The following is a 22,190-nucleotide window of genomic DNA, read 5'->3' as shown; positions in this document are numbered from 1 at the left end:
CTTTTGCTGTAATCTACCTTTGTGGATGTGTGCACAGGTTGTCTAGCATAACTGGCTGGGACTCTTTGGAAGGTATTATATTTCAGATAAGGTTCTTGTCCAAATGAGAAATTGCACACAAATTACTCTGGACATTCTACACAAAATGCTAATGGACTTTGGGGTGCATGCTTCATTTAGGCATCACATCCGCCCCCCCATACACACAAACACCATAAATGCTCTTAGCAAGTTACAGAGTACAAGGAGAGTGAGATGTTTGATTTGGGATCTAGTAGAGATGAGCATTACAAAGGTAACCAATCAGTTCCCAGCTTGTGTTGGGAAATGGTGGAATAGAAACCTAATAAAACAAAATAAAAAATCCAGTTCAGCTCATTCTTTAATCTATAAAATATAAACCTGTAGGTGGAGGACCTGCAAAGGCTTGTGGAGAATATTTCATTCCCCATCCCCACTATTTCCTCTATTTCTTCCCTTAAAAACTCATAGTCTCTTTCCCTGCTTCCTTCTCTTCTTCCCACACACCAGCAAACCTACCGTCATCTGCTCTCGCTCGCTCGCTCTCTCTCTCTCTCTCTCTCTCTCTTCAGCTTTCCCTCCTTCCACCCTTTGGGAAAACTCTGGCCCACTTCTGTGATGCTGACCACTGGGTCATTTCACTTTCTCTTGTATCCCCCTTCCCACAATATTTCTTCTCTTCTCCTGGCCACCTATCCTGTATTCCTTCTCCCCTTTCCACTCACTAACCAGACACCCTGTTATCTGCCCCCTATCTTCAGCTAATTTATTTACTTAATTTATACCCTTTCTCCCCAGTTGAGATCAAAAGTAGCTTGTATCATTCTCTTCTCCATTTTATCTTCACAGCAATCCTGTGTGGCAGGTTAAACTGAGAGTGGGTTACTAGCCCAAGGTCACCCATTGAGGTTTCATAAAACTATTGGAGTCAAACGTGGGTTTTTCAGATTCTAGTCTAAAATTGTAACTAACCACTATACTACACTGATTTTCATGGGATGGGTGCTGTTGAATTATAATGAGCAGCCAGGCCTGGGTGAGTTTAGCAAGAATGGTAGTAGCAAGTTACCTGGTGATTGCTGTCAGGCCTGGCCCTGAGGAGTCCTCCCTCTAAGGCCAAAACAGCCCAGGAAGATCCCTGACCCCTTCCTTGCCTTTTATTGACAGAAAAAAGGCTTGAAAAAGCCATTGTTACTGTGCTTGTCTAGCAACTGCCAGTAAGGCCATTCATTTTCTAAAGGTACAGGTGCTGCTTCTATTATTTTAGGGTTTTTAACCCCATAATGTTTTTGTGTGTTTTTTGGATTTCAGATTTTTTTACAAACCAGGGGCTTTTCTTAGGTATGTAGAAATATCTGTCTTTTTTCATGGCTCCAATCTCCATACTTAGGTATGGGGTGGGATTAAATGCTCTATCATATCTAATTTGACTACAATAATTTTCAGCTTAGCAGTGATAGGAATTATTTTCTGGTGGCTGGTTTGTGTTTTGTGGACAATTAAGAAATAATCCCTGGATGGTTTGTGTTTTGTGGACAATCAAGAAACAGAGTGACTCAGAAGATATGCACCTGGCAGGGATATCATCTAACCAGAAGAGATAGCATTCATTCCTACTGAACAGAATTATCCTTATCGGCATTTCTGTGTCCTACCTTTCCACTTCCCATTAATCACGGCATCACTTCAGACTTTGGAGGAACTTTCTGATTCTATATAAACAAGAGTCCTATTTGTATGAGGTATTGTGTTATTCAGGACTGTGCTTGCCAGGCAGGGGCTAAGCTTTGCTTGTACCTGCTGGCAGGTAGGCAGGGCTTTGAAGATTTTGAGCAATAGAAGCAGATGACCATGCTGTCCATCTTTAGATAGACCATTGATCTGTTTCATAGGCCCAGCTCCCTTCTCCATTTTAGTAGGATATTTAAAGCATTTTTCTCCCAGCCCAGCTCAATACCAAAAGTCACCTCAATACCAGGAGTGTGAGAAAAATACTGAATCAACAATAAAAAAAAATGATGACCGTAAGGGGACAAGATATAGTTATCATCTGTGTACTCCATCATTGATTTAAAATAACCCACTTGAAGATCCTAGGAAAGGTGTAGGGGGAGCCTCTTGCCAACCCAGCAGCAGAACCCACTGCTATGAGATAGAAGCGTGATGGAATGCCCTGTGCCAATGCTCTCTTGACCTTCTGGGCGCCTGCACGGCTCCCCTCACCCCCCGGTCCCCCGTGAGTCACAGGTCATGAACTACCTGAATCACGGTCACTGTAGGTGTCCTGCAGACAAAGTGGGACAAAGGGCTCTTGCCCCCAGGTATGGATTATACCCAAACGCGGGCGCTTCCCTCCCTGCATCGTAGCAGTCCCCATGAAGAATCATGCATCACATGATGATCTCCCAGCCTCTCCCCGGCTCTCACAGCTCTCCCACGCCTATTCACCTCCTTTACGCGCCCCCAGAGAAACCCTAATAAAAGGTGCCAGGGACTAGCACACGGCAGAGTAGCCAGGCCCACGGATCAGAGCTATCAGATCCAAGGACCGCGCTTCCTGCTGCTGGCTCTCTCCACCGGATGATATCACCGCGTCTCGCCTCTTCCTTGCAACCCCCGCGGGCCGACTTCAGAAAAGATGTAATATTTGCTATTTATTCATGACATTTTGTTCTATTTTTCTCCCACCATAGGAACTCAAGGTGGTTTGTCTTACATAAGATTTCCAGGTGGCCAGCCATCCTCTCATTGACTAGATCCAGACTTGTTTAGCTTCAGCACTGTATCAGGTCTCTCAGATGACACCTTGATCCCAAATGAGAATTCAAATTGCCTCTAAGATATAAATGCTTTCTATCACTTCCCTGAAATTTGGCAGGGAAAACTCATTAGGTGAAAGGTACAGTCCATTAAATGTTCATCCCTATTAACTAGAAAGTAAAACAAGCATTATAGGTGAACTTACCTTTCCCACTGAAACCAATAGATAAATTTTAAAAAGAAAAATTCAACTGGGTATAATAATTATATTTTTTAAAAATACAAAATACTAAATAACAATACTAAATACTAAATAACAATACTTTAAAATACAAAATACTAAATAACAATACTTAAAAATACATGAAAACATATGTGTGTATTCCTAGCAGCCAGCAAAATATATTAAGGCTGGTCCAAGGTACCACTGTGATTGTAATAACAGATCCAAGAAATTAAATGAAACTGTAATTCTAATTATTTAGAGCAACATACAACATTATCAGGACACACACATTTAGCTACATTCCTCCCATTTATTTTAAGATATGTCAATTAAGAGCTGATTTCAGAAAATATCCAATTTAATAGCTATAGAATTAGCATATTCAGGGGCTTGCCACAGAGAAGTCAGTATAAAAGACAGCATTATTGCTGTATACGAAGGGTTTGTTTGAACATGACCTAAAAGTAGGATATGACCAGGAATTCATCTGATTCCTAGAAGCATTGCTGGATTAATCACCCACCCATCTCTCCCGCCAGGATCAACTGATACGATCTCTATCTCTTCCTTTAATATACCATGAGCCAAACAGGTGTGTGTGTACCACACTGAGATGAGCAGAGCATTCAATACAAATTACTTAATCCACAAGCCTAACTATGTGTGATGGGAAGGCAACACAGCCTAAGGTCATTAACCAGATTGGGTGAAAATTCCTTCCATATTTAAAATATGAAAGGCAATCAAAACTGAGCTGTCCCTGGAAAATGAACTGGTTGCTGAATTTTCCATCTTCAAGTTCCAGAACTTGTCTTCAAACAGAATGAGGAAATAAAAGTTGATTTACAGGGGGGGAAAAACCTCAATTCTCAAAAACAAACTCAGAAACCAAACAGCTGGTTAGCAATCCTGAAGCTTTAGGTGGCAAATTTCCACTCTGCACCACAACAAAGTTGTTGGCATCAAACAATTACTCACTAAATGCATCCAACCAACCATCATCAACTACAATTAATTTACTCTAGAGTTGTCCTTAAGCAATTCTATTGAGCATACTCCTGTCATTGGCTTATGCTTCAATTACAATGGAAGCATGTTAAGGCATTGTAGGCTACAAGAGTCGATGCATTTCAGCTCAATAGTAGCTGCCATCTGATGGGGAATAACAGCTACTCTGGTGATCAGCTCGGTGTCTCCCAGTTGGAGTTTCATTACTGGGCAAATGCTTGAGCCGTTTTAAATCATTTTGATACTCAGAAACATCATATGCTGATTGCTGCACTTCACAATGAGATTAATGTATTAATATGTTGCCTCATCATGGGAGGTCAGAGGTTTGGTCACAGCTAGAAATTGTGTCTGCAGATAGCATGCTCTTGCACGGAATGATTATGAATTCATTTATCATGTTTAAGAACTGTTTTCATCTCCCTGCTCATGAGGAGGAGGACAATTGATGCTTAGCTCAAGGCACACCTTGTGCTAGAAATAAAATGAACCAGAAATAGCAGGAGTAGGCCATGATGAGGAGTCTGTTGGTGAGGAGAGCTGTTGCATCTACATTTGGACATCAGTAGACAGAAGAATCTCATTTTGCCTTGCATTAGCAGCTCTCAACCTGTGGGTCGCGACCCCTTTGGGGGTCAAATGACCCTTTCACAAGGGTCGCCTAAGACTCTCTGCATCAGTGTTCTCCATCTGTAAAATGGATAAATGTTAGGGTTGGGGGTCACCACAACACGAGGAACTGTATTAAAGGGTCACGGCATTAGGAAGGTTGAGAACCACTGCATTAGATGGTTCTTCTCTGTGGACAACTAAGAGTGATGGGGGGTATCTCTAGAAGTCTTTATAGTGAGATTGGGAGGTGGAGATGCCTCAGCAACCGTGATGATAGAATAAGGTTGTCTTCAGGGCTAGGAGGGGGAGAGAGGCTCTTTGCTGTAACAGGGCATCCTTTCCACCTAGGAGAGGTAATATGCCAGTCCTTTGATATCTTAAAACCTCCTGATTGGATGGTGCACATTCAGCAATCTGGAGGCCCACAGTTTAGCACCCAGATTGGGCAGAGACCTCCAAGCACACATGGGGATGGTCTGAAAAAGGGGACTATTTGTTTGGGCATTTTCCTTCTTGGTTAGGAGCTCTGGGGGGTGTTGGCTGTTGAGGGTTTTCCGGGCTGTGTGGCCATGGTCTGGTAGATCTTGTTCCTAACATTTCGCCTACATCTGTGGCTGGCATCTTCAGAGGTGTATCACAGAGAGAAGTCTGTTACACACTGTCTACAGTCTGGGGAGTGTGTTTGCCATGAAGGATGGCAGAAGGGAATGATGCAAAAGAGGGATGGAGATGCACCAAGGCAGGGGCATTCTGAATGTACTCAGAACAGTGTCATCGATATGTGGATGACACCCAGAGCCAGGACAGGCGCTCAGTGTGCTGGACTACTGCCTGGAAGCAGTTATGGGCAGGATGAAGACCAACAAACTGAGACTTACTCCAGACAAAGCAGAGGTTCTTTGTGTTCTGGACTCCCAAGTCAGTGAGATCTCTTGGGACACCCTGTTTTGGATGGGGTTGTATTGCCCCGGAGGGACTGGGTATAAGATCTGGGGGTGCTTCTGGACTCATCAATGTCCTTTGAGGATCAGGAGACAGCAGTGGCCATGAGGGCATTACAGCAGCTCCATCTGGTTTTCCAGCTCGCCAATTTTTGGACAAAGGGGACCGGGCCACAGTGTTGCATGCTCTGGTAACCTCTTGATTGGAGTATTGTAAAACACTCTATCTGCAGTTGTCCTTGAATATGGTCCTTAAAGATGGTCCAGAAGCTGGAGTTGGTGCAGCATGTTAGCCAGCACATCTGGCTGGATGCACATTACACTGGTTCTTAAGGCACTGTACTGGCTCCCAATTCACTTCCGGGCCAAATTCGAGATGTTGATGTTGATATAAATGCCTAATTGGGCACTGCCTGAGTGAGCACCTGCACCCATATGTACCTGCCTGGGCACTGAGGTCACATGGGGAGGCATTCCTGGTGGTACCTCCCCCACCAAGTTGTGGGGCCACATAGGAAAGCTTTCTCTGTAATTGCCTCCAGGCTCTGAAATAGCCACACCTCAGAGATTCCCCATGCATCTACCCTGTGTGGGTTTAGGCACATAGAGAAGACCTTCCTCTTTGACCAAGCATTTGGTTATTTTAATGTGATTTTTAATTGTTGTGTGTTATATTAATTACTAGCAGCTTAGTCCATTGCAGGGAAGATACAATGGGCCCTAGCAAAGGGTGGAAAAGGAAGCATCTCCCCCACAATGGGCTTTAGTGGGGCTGTTGCGGTCCCCATCCCACCCTTGCTCGCAGCGCAACACTTACCTGGGTGTCGGTCTGTGACTCAGGGATGAGAGAAATTGGAGAACGTGGCTTGGGGTAGGTTGGAAGGTGAGGATAGGTGGAGAAAAGTGGCTTGGGGTGGGGGAGGGCAGCAAGGTGAGGGCTAGGGTGGAAGATTCGGGAAAGGTGGAGCGGGAGGCTTCAGGTGGGGCAGAGTGGCAAGGTGAGGCTTGGGATGGGGGGAGGGTTGAAAGGTAAGGCTTGGAGTGGGGAAGATGTGGAAGGTGTGGCTAGGGGTGAGGGAGAGTTAGTGAGTATTGGAGTGGGGAGGGCTGGCAGGTTAGTATTGAGGTGGTGGAAAGTTAGACGATGAGGCTTGGGTGGGGGGTGGCAAGATGTACCTTAGGGTGGGGGAGGGTGGAATTGGGATGATTGGGGGAGGTGGAAGGTTTCTGCAGGCAGGAAAGAAATCGAATGTCCCTAGCAGGAGCCCTTGACCAATGGAAGGGTCATCGTTGGCCATTCGATTTCTTAGCACTTCATTGTTTAGGATGATACTTTACTGCAGTTTTTAAAATTGTTTTTAATGTACGTAAGCTGCCTTTGAGGCAGGGTACAAATATAAATATTGGCTCTTCAGACATTATGCTGTTCCTTGAATTGAATTGTCACAGAGGCAAAGATGATCTCATGCACTGTCATCTAATTTAAGCTTTTTCTTGCAAATTACTTATCTTCTATCGTTTTCACAACATACTCCTGTAATAAAGAAAAAACTCACCTGCCTATTTTTACCATCTTATTCTGCAAAGAGATACATATGCAGAAAGAAAATATGGCAGAGAGAATACCCAGTCCTATTGCGTTCTTATTTAAGATACTCTTCATCAAGGAAGAAAGATGTGCTCTAATTCTACGCTTGTTTATTCAAAAGATCCACTGCCTTTCAATGAATGTCCAAAGTTTTAACCTTCACAGTACTCAGACTTGCCTAGTTTACAGAGTTGGACTTACACCAGTGCTATATAGTTCTCTCAGTTTGGATACCAGTGCACATTGGGGTTTTTTAAAATTAGTTTTCTTAAAGGCAGCCTTTTAGTCTGCCAGACTTTGCCTCCTCATTTATCAGGCCTCTTGAGAAACAATACATTTACATGTCAATTACTGAAATTTTCACAGATCCAAAAGAACTGTACTCTGCATTCGGTTTTGACTATTTGTACTTCCCGTATCTAGGAACTTTACACTGACTGTTCAGAAAAGTATGTTCTAATTTACCACCATATAAAATAATAGATCTTCAAAATTGTTTGAGAAAGAACTATTAGTGTTTTTAATAAGTGACATGTTGTGAGTTAGTGTACATTTATTTGTACTTCGATCTGGAGGTCTCACCACAATTCACAAAACTATTTACAATAAGAATCAAAGTACAATATTGAATCCTACCAGCTTTTCCACTGATACAGGAAGGACACATTTTGACCCTGAAAAAAGGTATACAGGAAAACAGGTAGAACACCTTACAGACATGAGAGAAGGTGCCCTCAATTTTCCCATTTGTTAGGGGCAATCAGATCAATTATTTTTTTAAAAAATATGACATCTTCTGTCAATGTTTTCAAATAACACCTACTTAAAATATCTACTCAAAAACTCCAATTGACCAATGACTTGGGGAGCACAAAATGCAAAAAGTTTGCCACTGTGTTCTACTGTCCTTATATTCATAGAATATATGAATATTAATATTAATCCTGTTGCAAAATGCTAATGATTCAACCAGACATTATGCATCTCCTTTCCAATCAGATTAAATATTTTTTGCATAGATCCTCACTGACTGTTCAGAAATGTAGGGGGAGACGACATGGAAGCACATATATTGAACTGTTCTTGTTCTTCTTGGCCAAGTAGTTGTTCAGACATTTGAAGTGAACGCTCAGTAATGCTATAACAGTCAACAAGATATCTCTCTGGCCACTGCACTGAACATTCTTTGTTGAGTAGTTTGATGCATGTCACCATAAAAATGCACACATATACAATGGAATCTACTCAGGAAAAAGTTCCACTGACCTCAGTCCAACTTGCCAATTCTACTGAGCTATTAAATGTCACTAGATGATCTGGACGCCCATTTGTGCATTACAAATAATTTTAAGTGGAAGAAAATTAGTTGATACTATTATGAATACTTGCATGACATCTAGCACTGAACAACAACACATAACTTCTGAAGTATTCTCATGCTTCCACAAGAGATTTCCAGACCCTTGTGTAAGTGGAAAAACACTTTCACTTTTCTTTACATGACATGCTCATACAAGATAACAGGTAATGTCATAATGAGGTCTTGGAAAGATCCTTCAGGTTCCTCAAGAACTGATCCCAGCCACTTAACAAGGAACTTAAGAGCCTAATTTAAATATTCTGCAACTTTAGCTTAGAGGCCTTATTTGCAACAACTTCAGCAGCCATCTTGACAATCATAATGACCAATTCCTCCTCCTCCCCAGATTCCACCACTGGTTTTTCCCACTGCTGGTGCAGCTTCTGCTGAAGGGCAGCAGTAACGGGGCTTTTTTTACATGGTAGTTTTTCCATTTCCCTGGCTCAGAAACGCAGCAGCAGCTACCTGAACTTTTGCAACAACAACAAAAAAATCAGCACTAGAGTGTGGTTTTGTCAATATAACACTTAACAATAGGGGTAACAGTTCTCTGAATTCCCAGTCTTCCCATTTAAAAGCAACTCTCTGGCACCTTTCCATGGTGGAGCTATGCCTTTCCTGGCTGTTGTGGGTTTTCCCACAGAAAGGGTACCAATACTTTTCTTCTTTTAATGCAAACTGGAAATTCAGAGAACAGTTATACATACCGCTACAATGGTGTATTGGTAAAGGCGGCTCTCTGCATATCCTTGTAGGTAGTTAAAGTTTGTATGTTAGCATGAATCTGTGCTTATTATATACTGAGACATGGAGCAGTATTATATGATGGAGATTGTAATAATGTTTTAAGTTGAGGCTCCTTTTACCATGGATTACTCTGTATGCGTGTGGTCTGTGTGTGTATAATTTGAATTCGTCTTTGTTTTCTTTTTGCTGGTCTTGTGGCTGTAATAAACTCTTCTTCTAATGATGAATTGGTACAATTATATTCTGGCACCATTTTTTAGAAAATAAATAAGCACTTTCATGTTTGGGGAGAGAGTGTCAATGAAAAATGGCTGTCGCGTGAGTGGGAAAACCCAGGGTTGAGAAAAGATCAGGAAAAACTGGAGAAACCACAGGAAGTACATGAATGTACGACAGAGTTGTGAGGATGCAGAAAGAAGCCCGCTTCCCAACAGCATTTAATCTGGGGCAGATGACCAATGTAGAAATGTCCACAGCAACAGTACAGCTCCATAGGTATGGAAAGAACACGCTCACACATTTCAGCCAGTGTATTGTCGAAGGCTTTCACAGCCGGAATCACTTGAGTGCTGTGTGGTTTCCGGGCTGTATGGCCGTGTTCTAGCAGCATTCTCTCCTGACGTTTCGCCTGCATCTGTGGCTGGCATCCTCTGAAGATGCCAGCCACAGATGCAGGCGAAACGTCAGGAGAGAATGCTGCTAGAACACGGCCATACAGCCCGGAAACCACACAGCACCCAAATTTCAGCCAGTGTTTTTGTTTCTTAGAACTTGTTCATGAAACCCATTTTCAGTTGGCATAACTTACACTACATATATAAGGGCTTCAGTCCTCAACAGTTCTTACTATACCTTGTGCTTTCTAGTAGCCAGTATCATGCTGGTCAAAAGATTGTTAGTAAGTGACCTTCACCACTGGAATATGACTGAGGCATTTTGCAAATATCAAAGTCTAGCAAACAGAGCAGGATTCTTTAACTGAAAGAAAATGACCCAAGAACAGCCTATACTTGTGGGGTCTCCTGTGCACCATCACTGGGTAATATTACTCAGTGATGGTGTGTGTTGTCTGTTGACTAAATTGTGTGTTGTCTAAATTGATTTGCAGTTTCTTAAGGATTACCATGTTTTTTCTCAGCTTCCAGCCTTTTAGGAAATTTGTGTATTCTGTATGGTGTTAGAAGACATTTAATCTATCGGCTTTTATATTTTCAATTGGAAGCTGCCATTCTCTCTTCCTTCCACAAGGCCAACAATGCAACCCAATAAAATATCTGTCAGCAATCTTTTATTTATTCTAAGCTAATCTACAAGGCATTTTACACATGATGCAGGGTGTGTGTGTGTCAGATAATGTCCTAAAAACATCTGCTGCCCCCATTTTACAGTAATCAGTCTAATAAACAGATCTGGTGAACTTGAAAGCTTGTGCATGGTTTTGTGTTATTTCCTTGTATTGGATTACCTCCTAATTAAAGGTATTTTGTAGCTTTTCTTTGTAGTGTGATTCACAAAGAGGATTCCCACCAGATTAGGGCTACAAAAGTGGGTTTTTTTGGCTTAGCACAAGTAACCATAAAAACAAAAGGCGCAATTCTATCGAAAGTGACAATAAATGTAGTTTTTAAAGGACCAACAATCCATTAACTCTGAAAAATAGGTTTTATTTTAAACCAGTGGCTTTGTGTAATATCCTATATGACATAACCAGTTAGAGCAAAATTCCTGGATATGAACAAAATTGTAGAATTCCTCTATAACGTGTGTACTTTCTGTCCAGAATTCAGGCAGTAGAACAGCACCACACTGCAGGGCTCCACAGGGGCTCCCATGGAGGATACCAGCTTTAAAATATTCCCACTCACACACAAATACCTATACATTTTAGAATTATTTTGTAGTATTTCTGCATGTAGCATCACACTGTAGCATCTACACATAAAATGTCTAATAAAAAATAGTCTCTGTATGTTTACAGGATGTATCTACATTTCCATCTGAATATCCAGACTGCAGGTCCAGCATAAGGAGCTGATTTTGTTTGGTCTTAAGGAGGCCTCTGAACCAGAAGCATGAAGGAGTGCTGCTCTCTGGACCTCAAATCCAAGTTCTTCACAGAGAGTCTGACCTGAAGGGAGAAAACTACAAAGGGAGGATCTGATGGCTTCATTATCCACATACCATTTTGTTGTGGCTTCTCTGTACAAAGGGATAAATACACAAAAATCCCAGATCTGTCAGAAAACAAAAATACTGCAAAGCTACACTCTTTCAGTGAGGCAGGCGTATAATCCATGCATGATACCTGCATTATACAAATTTTGGAAAAATACTTTAAAAATAAGATCTCAAGATACCCAGAATACCCGATGAACACAAAATACTTGAACCAATGCCCTCCATTTAATCTCTAGACAGGGCAACTTCACTTACTTGATTTATGCGACATTAATACAATTAACTTAACCGTGTGTTCTGACACGCCGAGAATGATAAAGAAAAACATTTTAAAGCCACAGAAAGGAAGAACAAAGAAATGTGCATGTTCACATGTCCCTTTTTCATATAGAAAGTGCCCAGAATGTCAATAATGAATTGCACAAGATTAGATGTATGTGTTTCTTTATGGCTCTGACTGTGGTACAGAATAAAGTGATTTATTGGCTGATATACCATCCTAGTGCCTCTTCCAAAGTAATACAAATAAGCCTACATAAGCATGGACAATTCCTTCCCCCCCCCCCTCCGCCATTTTAAGAATACACACCAAGCACAGGGGCATCATGACAAAGCTATTGCTGATATGTTTTAGGATAAGGGCAGGGCAAAGAAAGGGATATGACCAAATTCAACTAATGAGGGACACACCCTCTATTCTCATGGACAATTTGTATGCTGATCACACAGGCTACCATGTGGACCACACCCTGGAAAGAAGCAAGTTCAACATTTCAATTACTGTTCAGAAAGCAGTAACCCAGCCCTAATTTCCTCATTAATTTAAGGCACTTTTTTTTTTTTTACTGTTTGAGACAAAAAGTTCCAAACAGCCATACTGCTGTTCATAATACTAGGAAGAGGCTTTAGGTGTAAAGCAGTGGCATGGCACGGGCTGGAAATATACCCTCTTTCTCTCACCTGAAAACCAGAGGGCACAGTTCAAGTAACAATTCAACTTCCATTATCTAAGTCTTTTTCTTGACAGACAGCCATTTAATGGCAAGAACCACAACTGAGAATTTGAAGTCTCAGCTTCCCTGCATAACATCTTCCCTGCCCCAGAGCAGTGAAAGCTGGTTACTAACCATAAGGGCTAAAAAGCAATTGAACAGGCCTTCAGAACACGTCCCAGGCTGTATACAAAAATACAAGAGAACATGCAGCATTACATAGTAACTGTATAAATACTTTCCTCCAATCCCCCCTCCCTCATCCAATACACAAACACTCACACAAAACCCCTCCACCAAGGAGAACCTTCACGGCAAGAGGCACTTGAATGATATTTGGAGAATCCTTAAGCAAAAGGTCTTCCCCTCACAGTGATATGGGATAAAGAGAGAGAAACAGATTCTCAGGACTCCATCTCCTCTTGGTCAAGCGGTGGTGGCACAAAGCTAACTACTTCATCATATGTCAGGCCTGGAGGAAGAAAAGGTTGGAGAGAAAGACTTTAGTGCAGCTGGTAGCGAACAGTCCCCCATTTCACCCAAGATGAGGAACCACTCCCAAGTTATTTCACTCTCAGAGTCATCCATCAAGAAGTGCAAAAAAAAAAAAGGGGGGGGGGAACGGACAACACAACAACATTTTACATTCAAACCAGAGTCCAGTGCTTCCAGTTAATTTTGTCCAAGATATTCCAGTCTATTTTTGGGGGGACAAGGTGATAGAACAGAGGATGGCTGGTCAACTCCAAGTTCTTTTATTATTTAGACCAGGGATCTGCAACCTGCGGCTCTCCAGATGTTCATGGATTACAATTCCCATCAGCCCCTGCCAGAATGGCCAATTGGATTTAGACCCTTTCAATCTGACTTCCAACTTGCCTTAGTCACACTGGTAGATAACTTTTGCCTAAATATGGATGGCAGAATTATGCCCCTGTTGATTCTCCTGAATCTCCCCAGACTTTGGTGCCATCAATCATGAGATCCTTCTGAACTACCAGACAAAGAGTTAATGCCACTCATTTGTAATGATTCCACTTCTATGTATTTGGTAAACTTTACATGGTAGAGTCAGACAACTCTGCTCTGTCCTATGAGCATTATTTTTTTGGATACCCCAAGTGTCCATTTACCCACCCTCCCCCCAGACTATATTTTTCCAGGAAGTCAATGGCAAGAGGTTGTCAAGAGATTTGTGGTTTAAGTATGCTGACTCACAGTTGTCTTCTTTTTCAACAAGATCTATAGCAACAGAATCGCTAACCAGAGAGTACCAAACTAGGATCTGAGAGACCTGAAATCAAATCCACACTCCGCTAAAGTATCTTGCTGGCTCACCTTGGGGCTAGTAACACATTCTTTAGTCTAACTTACCTCAAAGGTTGCTGTGAGGATAAATGGAGGAGAGGAGAATGGCTTAAAGCGCTTTCGGCTTGTAGTCATCCCCGCAGGGTCGTCGCTAAGGAATAGGCGAGACGCGGAGGAGGTTTCATCTGGTGGAGAGCGTCAGCAACAGGAAGCGCGGGATTTCGTGATCCTGACAACTCTCCCTGTGCTGGTCTCTGGCACCTTTTATTAGGGTTTCATTGTGGGCGTGTAAAGGAGGTGGGTAGGGAGATGAGCGGGAGACCGGGAGACCTGGAGATCATCATGTGATGCATGATCTCACCTGGCTACGTGCGGAGAGGAGCGTAAGCGTCTGAGCCTAATCCTCACCTGGGGGCAAGACCATTGTCCCTGCGCCCGGTGACTGAGCCAGACAGTTCATGACCCGTGACTCATAGGGGGATGAGGAGTGGGGGTGCGGTGCGACCAGCAAGGCCGTAGGTCCGTTGGCGTCCCAACGTTCTACCACGGTGCTGCTGGGTCAGCAGTGCATTACTACACGGTTCCCATTAGGGAGAAAGGCAGGGCATAAACAAGATAAAGAAATAAATCTCTGAAGTCAAAAAGTGGCTGGATTATGGATAAGAAATTTAATCCAGATAAAACAGTTTATTTAGAAAAGAAGTGAGAAGATGAGATCATGCTCCCCTAGTGAGAATAGATCATGTCAGAATACAGCTTTACTACTTTAAAAATCAGGACAACTGCTACAACCAGCAGCATTTGGTCTATATTCACGTCTTGTGCCACCTGTTCCCTCTTCTCAAAGATGGGATACCGAGTCATATAGATCTCAATTGCTAATAGATTCAATTATAGCGACATTTTTCACAAGGGGCTGCTTTTGAACACTGCTTGAAGTTACAGCTGGTTCAGAATGTCATTGACAGATTTCCCAGAGGGCCTGGATAAAGAGACCTCTTGATATCTGTTCTTAAAGAGATTCACTAGCTACCAGTCGGTTTCCATGTAAAATTCAATGAATTATTTAACCTTTAAAGTTCTAAGTCATGATTACCGGAAGGAATACTTTCTCCCACGTATTCCCCCAGGAACTCTTATACCTTGTAAAAGAAACCTTGCAGCGAGTGTCAGAAATGTGGTGGGAAGACACAACTCTAAGTGAAATCACAGTTGAGAATTTTTTTGCCCAGAGACGCTGACCTATTCTTTATGCATCTTTAGAAGATTGGTAAGGGTTTTATTCCAGAAGGAAATATAAAACTCTTATTTTATCATGAAAGGTCAAACACTTTTCAACAAAGCTATTTTCAGAGTTCAACCATAATATTTCCCGATAGTGCTGATTAATATGTTGAAAATGTGCAGAACCCAAACTATTCCGTACAATATACCTAGAATTTAAAAAATCCATATGAATTGTGCCCATCTTGTTGGACCATTCCCAGCGAACTCCCAATTTGAAAATGTAGCCCCAATTTAAAATTCATGTAGTCATCATGTCTTTTTTTCCCCTTAGTTCAGTCAGATTAATTCCTCAGAAGTTTTAAATATCTGGAAGAAGTTTTAGCATTAATCTAATTATATTACTATTAGAGGTATATCAAAGTGGCTTTGCCCATGTACCCATTGTACCTTATTAAAGATATTTACCCACCCCCAGCCCCCTCCTGTTTAAGTTATCTAGAGGTCATTTCCCCTTTTAGAACTAAAGTAGAGATAGTCAGTGGGCAGACATTGATGGATCTCTCTCTCTCTCTCTCTCTCACACACACACACACACACATTATTTTACAAGAAGAGTTTAGATTTATGCCCCACCTTTCTTTCCTGTAAGGAGACGCAAGGTGGCTTACAAGCTGCTTTCCCTTCCTCTCCCCACAACAGACACCTTGTGAGGTAGGTGGGGCTGCGAGTTCCAAAGAATTGTGACAAGCCCAAGGTCACCCAGCAGGAATGTAGGAGTACAGAATGGAGGAGTGGGGAATCCAACCCAGTTCTCCAGATTAGAATCCCCCCTGCTCTTAACCACTACACTACACTAGCTCTCATGATGGATTTTAAAACTACTGAGAGGATTCTTGCCATATGTATTAATACATCTAAATTAATAAATAAAAACAAACTCTTATTTTTCAAAAAGATGAGTCCCTAAGCTTTATGAACAACAATCCAATAAAGGGTTGAACAAAAACTGAGGGGTGGTTTATGAAAAACTTTGCCTCCTATAAAATGCACCCAGTTCACCTGCTTTGACAGTTGGAAGAAGCGGGCTGCAAAATCGAATGAAAATGCTCACTCAAGTGAGGCCATGCCTGCACTCCATCCAATTTGTTTTGTGACATCATCACAGTGGCAAATCCCACTGGCTGCATGAACAAACCAATCTGCCTAAATGGTCCTCAGTTAGCCTGGATCACTCGGGAAGAGGTCTGTTTAAATAAATGACAAGGAAGCAGCCGCTAATAGCTTGTGGTAAACGTCACAGGAGAGAGGAGTGGTTTGGTGAGATTTTACCCCCAGCTATCCACTTTTGCCCTAACAGTTAACTGACAAAAATCAGACACAGTCTGATATCAAATCCAGCTGGCAAAGGACTGAATTGTTCACCTGGTAACACACCATCAGAACTGTACTAGCTGTTTTCCAATCTATGCAGAATTTGAATTCAACATTCCTCATCTCCTGTCAAGTATTGTTTTCACCACATGAGCAGTTAGAATAATGGTGAATGACACGCAGCTTACACCACAATCATAAATAGAGCTGCACCCTTTTAAACCCACTAAAATGTGCTTGGGATTGCAGGCACTGACAGTGTTTCAGCAAACTTACTCTTCCATTCCTCAATGTCAAGTTCTCTGCTTTCAAAGGACTGGTCATAAGGATCCGCAACTGGCTCATCGTCAGGGTCATGATACTGAGCAAAATAGGCATGGGCAAGCGCTTCAGCAGCAGTGATTCGTTTGTCTGTGTCCAGCACCAGCATCTTCTCCAGTAAGTCCACAGCTTTGCAATCCCAAGGAAGGGGGGGGGGGGAGAGGAAAGTTTAATGTACATTTCTTAAAAGTTTCACTTAAAGTCACACAAGGTCAGGATCCTATCCCCTAATGAGGAATAACATTTATTTTATTTTATTTATTTATTTATTGTATTTATAAACCGTCCTCCCCTGAAGGGCTCAGTTTTCTCCCAATATTGGTATTTTTCCCTCTCCTGAAAGCTTTTCCCGCTCTTGAACTCAACATTTCCACAGAATAAAGATTTGTAACAAGAAGCCGTCCTTCATTAGAAGCAAATTGTTTAATGATACCAAGAATTTAGATAAATAAACATGGTGATTTCACCTACATTTCAGAGATCTTGAAACACCGCCAGTCTCCAAAAGATGCAAAGATATGCAACAATTATAGAAAATATTTAGCATCTCAGAGAAACCACCTGAATCATTTTTGCCTCCTGTGCTAAAAAACAGAAATCCACCACCACTTTCAAACATCAGCTTACCACATTGTCCGAAAGGAACCATCACCTCCATATATGTATGTTATATCCCCTAATGTAATAGAAGAGCTACATGTCTTACCCAGTGGATTGGCACCAATAAATACATTTTCAAAATTCATCTTCGGCATGTAAGACAAGGACTGTATGTAGTTTCTTGCCTGGGAGAAAATAAAACATATTAAATAGTACCTCCTATCACTAATAAGAAAAAAAGCCTTTGTGGGTGTCTTTATTTTTGTTACTGCAAGTCCCCATTCAGCTACTTATTTGTTATAGCAGTCTTACCCACGTAATTGGCTCTATTAACAACAAGGGTTAAATGTTGGTCTTCATGACTTGTGTAAAACTGAAAGAGCATCATCCATTACACAGCAAAGTGTGTTACAAGTGACAACTTTCTCTAGGACAGCAACAGCATCCAGATGCATTTGAGAACTAATTCAATACAAGTATTACAAAAATTCAACCCGCTGGAAGTATCACATGTGAACTGACACAATATTGAGGTCCAGGGGCAGTTTGCTCCACTTCATCCAAATATGGTTCTCTTTCATCCATTTATTCTTTGGTTGGGGGGTGGTGGTGGTGGTATTCTGGTCAACACCACAAAAATAAAGTTAATTGTCCTCCCTAAAACTAGGTAATTACCCTAAAAATCTTCCAATAAAGAAACATTGAGTGCAGACCAATCATGCACACCTTGTCAGGTCTCACCTCGTGGCTGGGCATCCTGTTAATGAGATATGCAGGGGGTGTCCCCGTCAGACGCATGATCTGCTGAAGCTGGTTAATATCTTAGGTGCCTAGTCAAGGGCTTTGTTAATATTACAATATCACACAATTAAAACTGCATACATGACATCTAGTTTGCACACGACAGGCAGGAAGCACTCCATGTGTCATGTCACCTTTAAGCATAGGAATGTGAATTACAAAGTAAAGCAGTTTAAGATTAGAAAATCATGGTTAAGAACCCATAGCCAAACACTAGCCTGGATACTGCTGCCTTTTAAACAAAATCAAGAGTCCTCTTAAGCGGGACAGTTAGTCAACAGATAAGGTTGCTACAGAAATGTGATTCTAACCTCTTCCAATCTGGACTTTACAAAGCTTAGCTTTCACCCTTCTGCAGCATAACATGTTATAAAGACTGCAGCCTGCAAAATGTTTATTTTCCTGCAGTGGCAAAAACACGAGCAGAGCAACATGCAATGTTAGAACATTACTGGCAATGCACAAAAAGTTTAGTTGTTAACTGACAAAAAACCCGAACCAAATTAAAGCTACTTTAATGGCAACTAAAGCAATCCAAGCTTCTGCAAACCATGCATGAATAGTCAAGTTAGCGGATATTCGCAAATTTATTTACACAGGTGAAAAGAACTGACTGTACTTTATTCTGATATAAGGGGAAGGATGTCGATAACAGATCATCTATATGCTGTCTGCTTTTATTGAAACTGTAAGCAGAATCAAACTAAGGAAATTACCTACAGTGCCAATATATCAAAACTCCTTTTTTTAGAAAATCAAACCCTTTAAATTCCCATTTAAAGGAAGTGCCACTGTATTGGAAGATCTGCAATGAATGCATAGTCTTCAAAGCAGAAATATGTATCTTACTTTAATGTAAAGTCCACGGACTCACCGTTGCAATATTGTGAAATTATTCTCTGGCCGTTTCCGCACGGCCTCCATTCGCCCCCACGCCGCCAAGAGTTCTGGCGGCGTGGGGGCGGAAGCCCGTTCGCATGCCAAGCAGAGGCCGACAGACGGCAGGCGGCTCCGCACGGAGCCGCCTCTTCTCCCTTCTGCGCCCCACTCACGATGTCCGCAAATTAGGTAAGCCTGCTGGGCGTGGCCCCGCATGCATCGCTGCCCTCCGACCCCTGGAGGTCAGAGGACAGTGTGGGCAGGGCTGCGATGCCCAACGAGACGGCAACGAGGACATCGTGAATGAAGCAGAAGGGAGACAGCGTCTTCCCGGCGGCGCGGCTCGCACCGCGCCGCCGGGAAGACGCTTCCTCCCCAACAACAACCCTTTAAAGGGTTGTTGTTTAGGGCGGCCTGAGGCTGCCCTGGGGGGAGGGAAGCGGAGTCAGGTCGCCGCTGCTGCGTTGCAGCAGCGGCGCCTGTGCGAACGGCGGCCTGGGGGCGGCGTTTTTAGCGCCCCCAGGCCGTCGTTAATGGGCCATGCGGAAACGGCCTCTGTGTTTCTGAAACACACAGTCCAAGCTGAGGGATCCGATTTCAAATCACTAAGATTTCAGCATAATAATTTCACACCTTTACGTACCATTCGGCCATCAGGCAATATTTCAGTCATTTAGTGTTTATGCATTTTTGCTACCTAATTTGCAACCAGTCAAGATTGCACCTGATCAATATGCCATGTAATAGTGTTATGAAGATAACTTCATAACTGGGTAAACTGAATCTTCATCTGCCATTTCATCTCAAAATTGACATGAAGCCACTTAAAATGACAACTTTGACATTGCCATTTAACTCTGCATTTTTTTCACCACTCAGCATTCTGTTTTCTGGATGATATCTGGGCCAAGAATGGCTGCTAAGCACGTACAAAATGGGAGTGAAACTGCGGGTCAGAAAGACATGATCAGATGGAAGTATGAAACAATCTGCCGTGTAAGATTTTTACTCTGAGAATTATCTTAGTTTAAATGGACAATTAAGGAGACACCCTGACCTGGCTAGCCCAACATTTTCAGATTTCAGAAGCTAAGCAAGGTAGATCCCTGTTAGTACTCAGATGGAGACCACCAGGGAAGTCCAGGGTCACTGCAGAGGGAGGCACTGGCAAACCACCTCTGTTTGTCTCTTGCCCTGAAAAACTTACGGGGTCACCATAAGTCAACTGCAACATAATAGCACTTTCCAATACTGGATATTATTATTTCAGGTTGTTTCTACAACTGATACACAAAAGCAAGCACAAAATAGGCCTTCCAGGAACATAATGAGGAACACTAAACTGCCAGCACATCTTCCTTTTTAGGGGTCGCTTCCTCCCCCAGCCATAACCACTTCTATTAAATTCCCCACCCGTGCCATGGCCACCTGCTGACTATATCCCAAAGCATGATTTCCGAACTCTTGCTTTCATCCTCCATGGCAATTGTAATGACAGAGTCTTACATCTACAGGTGCTTTTCTGCAGGTGCAAGGATTTCTGCTCTCCTCATCCTGCAGTAGCCTAAACACTCCCAGAAATCCAGCAGATGGGAAAAAAGGGACCTTCAGGAATAAGATTTCAGGAGGCACTGGGGGGCTGCTGCGGGGGTGGGGCTCAGTGAGACAGTTATGCTCCACAGGTGGCAATCCTTGAGCCTGTTGAAATGTTCCAGTGGAACACGTTCTGAACCCATGATCCAAACCAATATTATTACAAACCTCCCCAAAGCTCCATGCGGTTGCTCATCTATTTCCTCTACTTAAATTCAGCATTTCACAGAAGCCAGTGCAATTCTACATCATGTTAACAATACTTACGTTCACATGCTGACCCAAGAGCATGCTTTACATATGTTCAGAAAACAAGAAGCACCAATACGTTGAATCGGAATTGCTTTCAGGTCACCTCTCTTATTTCTGAAGAAGTTTTAATCTCTACTGCTTGTCTAATAATCTCAGACCTTACTGCAGTTATACTAACAAAACAAGTTCCTGTAGAAGTGTGCCATTGACTGCTGAGCCATCCTGCTTACGAAGCAGACATGCTCTTCACTAATTCCATAATCATCATCTTCACAACTCATCACTTTTAGCACTAAGTGGATTTTGTGCTCTAAAAACACTGTATGCACTAGTAGCAACTTAAGCAGCTAGGAAAGTGACTCTTGGTTGTCATACTCAAGTCTTAAACCGAGAAATTTTCCTTCTGTAGCTCTCTTTGAGCTGCCAGACCTGGGAGAACATTCAGCATGTTTAAAAAAACCCATCCCTAAGAAACGAACTTTGCCATTAACAAGAGGGCACACACAGGCACACCTACCAAATTTTGAGCAACAGTCTACAATAATAGCATATAGTAGCGAAGCTTAGTACAGTCTACAGAGACACGAGGGAAAAATAAGCAAAATATGAAGAAACAATTATACAGTGAATAAGACAAAAAATAAAGAAAATTCAAATAGAGCCCAGAAGAACAAACAGATGAAAAAAGAGGAGCAAGACAGAGTCAGTCTACACGATGGCAAAGCAAATGGCAAAAACATACAAAATCCCAGAAAGGTAGACATTACAATCAAGTTTTAAACTCACAGACTCTGAAGAGATTTTCTTCAAAAGCTCAGGGCCTGGGGTTCCAACGAGTCTCAAAATGAGCTTCAACTGATCAATATCTAACAGTGGACCATAAAGGAAAATGCTGGGACAAATAAAATGAATAGCAGCAGCCCAATAAAGTGGAAGGGGGAAAGGTCAACCAAATGCCTTGAACACAGTAAGATTTGAATACTTTATGTATAAAAACATATAACCCACATATACCCACAAGCTGGAAATTCTGTATAAAAATAATACATGCTCAATCAAAACTGCGATACTAAAAAGATACTGCAGCCACTATGGCAAATATCTAACATATGCAAATGATTACTCACATAAAAAGTGCATTACTCACATCACATGTGAGTGATCACGCGAGTAGTATAACAGCAGAAAGGTGAACTCCCACTGACGGTTTGCAAGTAGTAAGTTTACTGATCACAGTCAAAAAGAATTAATACCTAATTCTAAACAGTATGACTTCCCCAAGGAATCTAGCTGCTCCTTCAAAATATTAAGCTTTATATTCCAAGACTTATTTTGTCCTCAGCATAATAACAAGGTACTCAAGCTTCAACCAAAAGGATTATTCAAGACAGTTTGGTTGAGCCTT

At 42.1% G+C, this 22,190-nt stretch overlaps 1 protein-coding gene across 3 annotated transcripts in view; it reads right to left on the bottom strand.

The window, feature by feature from the left end:
* Positions 1–10,906: 10,906 nt before the first annotated feature.
* MAPK14 (mitogen-activated protein kinase 14) overlaps positions 10,907–22,190 on the bottom strand; it is a 31,736-nt gene continuing 20,452 nt past the window's right edge. For 2 of the 3 annotated variants that reach the window (XM_048498243.1, XM_048498246.1), the window contains exons 9-12: positions 21,572–21,651; positions 17,367–17,445; positions 16,616–16,789; positions 10,907–12,905 (exon numbers count right to left, since the gene is read on the bottom strand). In XM_048498243.1, coding sequence (XP_048354200.1) covers positions 12,838–12,905; positions 16,616–16,789; positions 17,367–17,445; positions 21,572–21,651 — 401 coding nt within the window. In that variant the 3' untranslated portion in view covers positions 10,907–12,837. Of the gene's footprint in view, positions 12,906–16,615; positions 16,790–17,366; positions 17,446–18,001; positions 18,082–21,571; positions 21,652–22,190 lie in introns of all 3 variants that reach the window. The other variant, XM_048498245.1, reaches the window with a different exon arrangement.

This window comes from Sphaerodactylus townsendi, linkage group LG05 (assembly GCF_021028975.2).
Source record: "Sphaerodactylus townsendi isolate TG3544 linkage group LG05, MPM_Stown_v2.3, whole genome shotgun sequence".
In the NCBI taxonomy this organism is placed as follows: domain Eukaryota; kingdom Metazoa; phylum Chordata; class Lepidosauria; order Squamata; family Sphaerodactylidae; genus Sphaerodactylus; species Sphaerodactylus townsendi.
Note: the sequence above shows the minus strand (reverse complement) of the source record. Positions and strands in the feature narration are given on the sequence as shown.